The sequence below is a fragment of the Pediculus humanus genome, genomic scaffold, assembly GCF_000006295.1.
Source record: "Pediculus humanus corporis 1103172108269 genomic scaffold, whole genome shotgun sequence".
NCBI classification, from domain to species: domain Eukaryota; kingdom Metazoa; phylum Arthropoda; class Insecta; order Psocodea; family Pediculidae; genus Pediculus; species Pediculus humanus.
Window position 1 is genome coordinate 705,979 of NW_002987838.1, and position 7,309 is coordinate 713,287.

The 7,309-nt window shown below is 37.7% G+C and overlaps 2 protein-coding genes across 2 annotated transcripts; one reads left to right on the plus strand and one right to left on the minus strand.

The window, feature by feature from the left end:
• Positions 1-222: 222 nt before the first annotated feature.
• Positions 223-2,589, plus strand: Phum_PHUM503320 (uncharacterized protein; the record flags this gene model as incomplete). The annotated part of the gene is made up of 5 exons (XM_002430849.1): positions 223-1,016; positions 1,472-1,597; positions 1,699-1,888; positions 1,997-2,238; positions 2,367-2,589. The coding sequence occupies 5 exons, from the start codon at positions 223-225 to the stop codon at positions 2,587-2,589; spliced, it is 1,575 nt and encodes a 524-aa protein (XP_002430894.1).
• A 1,926-nt stretch (positions 2,590-4,515) lies between these two features.
• On the minus strand, positions 4,516-6,462 carry Phum_PHUM503330 (LIM-only protein, putative; the record flags this gene model as incomplete). Its single annotated transcript, XM_002430850.1, has 2 exons — positions 4,516-4,828; positions 6,062-6,462. The coding sequence occupies 2 exons, from the start codon at positions 6,460-6,462 to the stop codon at positions 4,516-4,518; spliced, it is 714 nt and encodes a 237-aa protein (XP_002430895.1).
• Between the last annotated feature and the right edge of the window lie 847 nt (positions 6,463-7,309).

Consider the following 7,309-nt stretch of genomic DNA (forward strand, 5'->3'; position numbering starts at 1 on the left):
ATTCGAATAAAAAAAAATTAAATTAATAGTTTAGTTTTTAATTTTAAAAAAAAAAAAAATTTTTTTTTTCCTTTTTCGTTCGTGCCATTTTTTTGGCGCCAATTTTTTTTTTTTTTTTTTTTTTTAAATCCTCGTAAAATTATTTATGTGAGTTTTCCCGTTTGATTGAAAAATATTTACCGGGCGGAAATGAAAAATATATTAAAACTTTCAGGTAAAAAAATGTCACAAGGGAGAAATGTCACAGACAATGATATCAGTATGGTTCCGAGGGGTAGTAAAACGGCAAATAAAACCCCGAGTCAAACAAACGGTAACAAATCCTCAGCCGTATCTCTGACTCCGAGTCAAAAGGCGAATCAAACGGGAAAACAACAAACGGGGAGTCAACCGGGGAGTCAAACGGGAAAACTACAACCGGGGAGTCAACCGGGGAGTCAAACGGGAAAACAACAAACGGGGAGTCAACCGGGGAGTCAAACGGGTAATCAAATGGCGGAACAATCGGTCGTGAGTACCGGTGGCGCCGGTGGCTCCGGTGGCTTTGGTGGCCCCGGTAATCTTGGGGGCTCCGGTAATCTCGGGGGCTCCGGTGGCCACGGTGGCTCCGGTGGCCCCGGTAATCTTGGGGGCTCCGGTAATCTCGGGGGCTCCGGTGGCCACGGTGGCTCCGGTGGCCTCGGTGGCTCCGGTGGCCCCGGTAATCTTGGGGGCTCCGGTAATCTCGGGGGCTCCGGTGGCCTCGGTGGCTCCGGTGGCCTCGGGGGCTCCGGTGGCCACGGTGGCTCCGGTGGCCTCGGTGGCTCCGGTGGCCACGGTGGCTCCGGTGGCCTCGGTGGCTCCGGTGGCCACGGTGGCTCCGGTGGCCACGGTGGCTCCGGTGGCCTCGGTGGCCACGGTGGCTCCGGTAGACCCTCCAGCGGTCCGTCGGTCATTCCAAAACCCAGCAAAACGGAAACACCGAGTAGTAAAGGATCGAACGTCGACATATTAAGCACCGAATTTGTTTATTACGGGTAATTATTATTATTATTATTATTATTATTATTATTATTATTATTATTATTATTATTATTATTATTATTATATGCAGACTTACGTGTTGGGGTTGACGTGAACCGGAAGTTGCGGTGATTTCCCAGTTTTTTTTTTCATTTTGAAAATGATAACAGAACGACGCACGAAAGATTTTTTTTTTTTTAGATTTCCTATCTGAAAATTCTTGTGACACGTCTTTCGTCGCATTTCAAAATTCTTGTATACAGGGGGGGGGAAGAGAGTGATTGATTGATTGATCTAAAATTATTATTTTTTTTTTAAATTTTCATTCTATTCTCTTAATATTTCCGATCGTTTTAAATTTTGTCGCGTTTTCGATAAACCCGTCAAGTTCCCCATCTTTCCCCCCGCCCCCTAACTGATATCGTTTGTTTGTCGTTTGTATTTATTATTATTATTATTTTTTTTCCAGGGCCGTTTTGAAAAATTTCGTACCGACTTTGTCTCGCGAATACGACAAACTCACGTCGCATTTATGGATAAGAAAACTTTTCAAACCGGAATATCATTCGTCGGTTTTAAAACCCAAAAGAAACAAGTAAGCGGAAATGAGTGGTAGTTTAAAATCTACACCGGAAGTACTTGTTAATAATAATAATAATAATAATAATAATATTAGTAATAATAATGATTTAACAGGTATTTGCTGTATTTGACGATAACTTTATACAACGACGAAACGTTTGGAATATTCCGTCAAGAACCGCCATTGGGAGTTTTACCGGAAATAAAAGAAATCAGCATGGGTAAACCGCTTCCGCTCGCATCGTGGGAATTAGAAAAACAATGGGAAGAAACATTGAATGATTTACCGGCGGAAATGAAACACGTAATGAAATTTTTTTCTTTTTTTTTGAGAGAGAGAGAGAGAGAAATACCTTTTTTTACGGAGCGAAAATAAAAAAAATTTTTTTTTTTTTTCTTATCGTAACAACAGACGGATTGTTATTTACACGACGGAAATTGTCCACAAGCCACGAACAATCTCGGACCCGTTTTAGATTCTCAATTTCAATTTTTTCTCTGGCTTTCCCGACCCTACATAGCTCTACTTCCGGATCCGGAAGAGAAAACTATCGCGGCTTGTTGGGTTCAATTACTCTGTGGAATCGCACCGGAAGAAGGAAACTGCATAGAAATGAAAGAATTACGTAACGAGTACTTACAGGCTCTCATAGGGTAAGATGACATGACACGATCATTTTCAATTTTTCTTCTCCCACTTTCGTCGTCCCAGCCTCTTTCCTCTTCACTTTTCCTTCCTTTTTTCTTTTTTTCATTTTGCACTACCTTCGCGTTATTCACAGGTACGTTCACGATTTGAGAATTGAAGGACCCTTTCGTCGCATGCCCCTACTCGGACCCATACCTCCGTTGGTCTCGTGGTACGATCAATGTCAAAACGATCCGGATTACAAGGATTCCATCGATAAGGAAGCCGAACAATTTATACAAAGTCAACCGCAACCGGAAAGCGGTGCATTCGCTTACATAAACGTCACCGGAGAATTATTCGGAACTTCACTATGACGTCACACCGCGTTTACGTCATCATCAAACCGAAACTCGTGAATTTTTTTTTTTTTTTATCTTTTTTTATTTTACGCGTTTTTTTTTTTTTTTTTTTTTTAAGTTTATCTTTTGTCTCTTTTTAATATAAAAAAAAATTTTTTTTTCTTTACTTCTTTATTTCCGTTTCCGTTTCCGTTTGTTGTCGCGTTTATTACGTCACTTTTTTTTTTTATTAAAAAACGCAATTAGTCGGAAAATTGTTTTTTTTTTCTTGTTACGCAATCTGACACGGGAGAAATGATGATGATGATTCGCATACAAATTTATTTTTATTTATTTTTTCATCCGATTCCCCCCCTCCAGCTTCCCTTTTTTTTCTCCAGTTTTAGTATCATTATCATTATTATTATATATATATATATATATATATATATTTATTCCGATTATAAAAAAAATGATTTCGTTTCATTTACATTTAATAATTTTTTTTTCCTTCCTTTATTATTCGGGCCGATAATGGGAGAATTAAAAAGTGAAACACGTGAGCAGGGAAATTTTATTCTACCTCCTGCCCCCTCTTCCTCTTTCCATCCTCCCCTTCCCGTTTTTTTTTCTGGAGGCAATTAAAGAAAAAAAGAAAAATTTGAAAGGGTTACTACTATTATTTCCATTAAAAAAAAAAAAATTCCATGAAAGGGGTTGGAAAAAAAAGGCTCGATTAATGTCGCAAGGTTAAATCGTTTTCAACCTTTTTCCCTTTCCCCCCCCCTTTTTTTTTTTTTTTGGAAAAATTATCTCCATTTTTGATTTTAAAATTACCTACTGGAGAAAATAATTTTTTTTTAACGTTTTAATTATAATCATCATCATCATCATCAGAAAAATAAACGTATGACGTTTCACCGGAAGTAGACGGGAGGAATAAACGAAACGGGATGGAAGGGGGAAGGAAAAGATTATCATTATTATTATGATGATCACGTGGAAAAAAAGAAAATTTCGCGGGATATTGACGAGGTGAGTGACGTCATCAAATAATTAATTTTTTTTTTTTTTTTTTTTCATTTGGTCGGAAATGATAAAAAATAAACGAAAAAGTTTTGTCCTGTTAAAAAAGGAGAGCATAAGACGAAGGGAAAGGTCGATGACGTCACGGGAACGGGAAGGGGAGGGGAAAGTCGAAAAAGGGACGAATGGTATAAGTCGCGATAATCTGATAACGCGTTCGAAGAAAAGTTTTACTTCTTCTTTTTTTGCACACACACACACCGGGGAGGAGAGTGTAGTGCGTTTCTAAGATAACAAACTTAACTAAATACACGAATTAACTGTCCCACTAGTTACACGACTAGCTCGTTATCATTTTCTTCCCCTCTCCTCCCTCCTCTTTCCCTCCTCCTCCCTCTTCCCCTCCATCCCATTTTTCTTTCTTCATTTTTCTCTTATTTAAACCTAAAACGAATCGTTTTTCCTTCGGTTTTTGACACCTCGTTAATAACGGTATTAATCTCTCTCCTTCTATTATTCCCTTTCATCTTATTTATTTCCCAGTGAGAGTGAGTTTATCCAGGAGTAACAAACAAATAAACAAACGAACAAACAGACTTTTGAAAAATTAAATTTTCCCGTTTGTTTTTCTTTTATGTAAAAAAATTAAAACTTGATTTTTCTTCGTTCATTTTTCTCGTTTCGCAAACGGAACTCGGAATGAATTAAGGAGACGAGTATGACGTCACGACGGTCATAAGTAAAACATAAGAACGTTCTGGAAAGGAAAAAACAAACAAACAAACAAACTAACTAACTAATTGACGTCATGATTATTTTTATATAAAAAGAAAAAGAAAAAAAGAAAAAAGAAAAATTTATTTTATTTTATATGTACAAATTACCATTTAGAAAAAAAAAAAAAAAAAAAAAAAATTTTTTTCTTTTTGTAGCAGACTATAAAATTCCGTCCGTTTTTCCGTTTCCGTTATTGTTGCAATCTGAATTATCGCCGGTTAAATTACAATGCGAGGGGGGTAAATCGGTTGTCGAAGAAACCTGTAAAATTAATTTTTTTTTTTTTTTTTGCTCCTTCTCTAAATCGACGCCGTCATTGAATTCGATTATAAACAAAAAAACAAAACTTACGGATATGGAATTATCGTATCCGGTTGTGATTCTTCCGGTTTCGTAACCTATTCTTTCGTTGTAATCCGATTCGCAGAGTATTTTATTGTCGCACAAGTAAAATCGGTCGCCGACGCAAAACCTGTCGCGGAATTCGAAAAAAAAAAAACAATCTTAATAACGTAACGCTACAGCAAAGAGGGGGAGGGGAGGGGAATCCCAAAAGTCGTTTTAAAGGGGGAGGGGTGTCATCATCTTATTGTTAAGGACACTCGCGACACTCAAAAGGGGGGGGAAGGAATTGTTTGTACGGAAGAAAACTTTTCCTTTTTTTTGTTAACCTAGGAGAAAAACTATATTTCGCACTGACCTCCCCACCTGGTAGGAGGAAGTGTATGAGGGGACTCAGCCGAAGCCACTACCCAACTAAAACTCTTTCCCGAAGGGAGGAGCACCTGCATTTCAGATTCAATTCCCTCTTGAGCCAGAATCATTAGTTCTACATTCGCGAAAGTGGGAATCCCGTTCGAGGAAAATCCCGGTACCTTTTCTTTCTCTTTTTACCCTTCGAGAAACAATCCCGATCCGTTACCATCGTACCTGCCTCTTATGCAGAGTCTGAGAGTTTCCGGAGAGAGTCCCGAATCCCGTTGATCGTTCATTTTTCTTCCTTTCCCGTCGGAGCTTCGCATTTACACTGTTTTGGGTCAAGTACTCAGTTTTACCCTCTCGAACAAGGTTCGGCGCATACCCAATGCCTACGTCACTAATCCTCTTAAATTGTAGGTACACGTCTTTTCTTGTTTGGACAAGCTGAAATTGAACTCCCACTCCCAGGATTTGAACCCACGACCCTCAACTTTTCCCTCTTTTTGAACTCAACCTGGCTACCTCGGGCTCCCCCGAATCCCCCAATTTTTCACCCCTTAAAAAATCCTCTAAACCTAGCCTCCGAGTTATTGGATTACAGAATACATTATTATTTTTTTTTTTTTTTTCACGGGTGAGAAATCAAAAAAAAAAAAAAAATTCCAGGAAATTTTCGCATTTTTCCCTAACCCCCTTTCCGGGACTTCCCCCTTCCGGTTTTATTTTACATCCACAGACAATTAATCCCGAATAAATTTTTTTTTTTTTTGTTTTCCATTGTCGCAAAAGAGTAATAAATTCGAAACGATTTCAACCGTTTTAAAAATTATTTTTTTTAACAAAAAAAAAAAAAAAAACAATGGAATCATCAAACTAAAAAAAAAATTTTCCCGTTTTTTTTTTTTTTTTTTTTTTCATTCTTTCGTTTCCACGAACCTCCAGGAACTCTCTCTCCCTCTCACCTCTCCTCTCCTTTCCCAGTTTAAAAAAAAATCTTTCAACGTACCTGTATCCGCATAGTTGACACGCAAAACATTCCAGATGATAAACGTTCGTTTTCGCTCTCATGACCATTTCGAAAGCCGGAATTATTTTCTTGCATGCCGAACAATATCCGGTGTTGCCAAATAGTCTCAGGTAATCTCTCTTGCAGAGAATGAGATTTGCTCTCGTGTACAGGCTCGCTCCGACTTCTCCCAATCTCGCTTCGCAACACGTGCATTTCAAACAGTCTTCGTGCCAATTTCTACCCAGCGAATTGAGGAGGTACCTGTCTCTTATGGGTTTACGACATCCCTGACACATTTCCATTGACGATTTACCGGAGCTCGCCGTTTTCTCACTTATGTAATTCATACCGACGACGTTACGATTGTCGTAATTATTCGATTTCATTAACTTGTTCATTTCCGGTCTCTGAAATCAATAATAATGATAAATTAAAACAACCGGAAGTAAACGATAATTAGCCATTACGTCATACGGATAGAAAAACATGAGAGATTGGGGAGATGAAGGGGAGATGAAGGGGAAAAGGGAGCAAGTTAATAATATACATTAATTTTCCCACTTCCCCCCCCCTCGGAAAATTTTAAGTACATGTGAAACTTATTCGTTTGTTTTTGCCATCCCTCTCACTTTCTCTCTCTCTCTTTCTCTTTCCCTTCTAAGCTCTCGCTTATTCTTTAATTTTTTTTTTTTTTTTTTTTTGTCTTTTCCCTCTCGTGATATTTCCCCCCACCCACACACTCACACACAATCTTTTCTTCTTCTTCTTCTTCTTCTTTTTTTTTTTTTAAATATTAAAATTCTAAATAAGTTTACAATGTAAATTTAAATTTTATATCCTTTCTAATCTTTATAATTTCCTTATTTTAAAATTTTATGTTTTTTCAACTGGAGTTAGTTAGTTAGTTAGTTATTTAAAAAAAAAAACTTTATAAGTTTAAAAAAGTTGCGAAACATTTTTCCATTTCCCCCCCCCCTGCGCCCACACCCCATTCCACTCCTCTCCTCTCCCACCTCTTTCCCTTCTTTTCTTTCCAACCGAAAAAAAAATTATCATCATCACCACCACCATCAACAATTCCTATTATTATTATTATTATTATTATTATTATTATTATTGTGGTTGTTATTATCATCATTTCGAGCTTTGATTTCTTTATCTCTCTCTCTCTCTCTCTCTCTCTAATTTATTTCATTCTCGTCACATTTTCACTCACTCACTCACTCTTTCATTCGATTTTTCTTT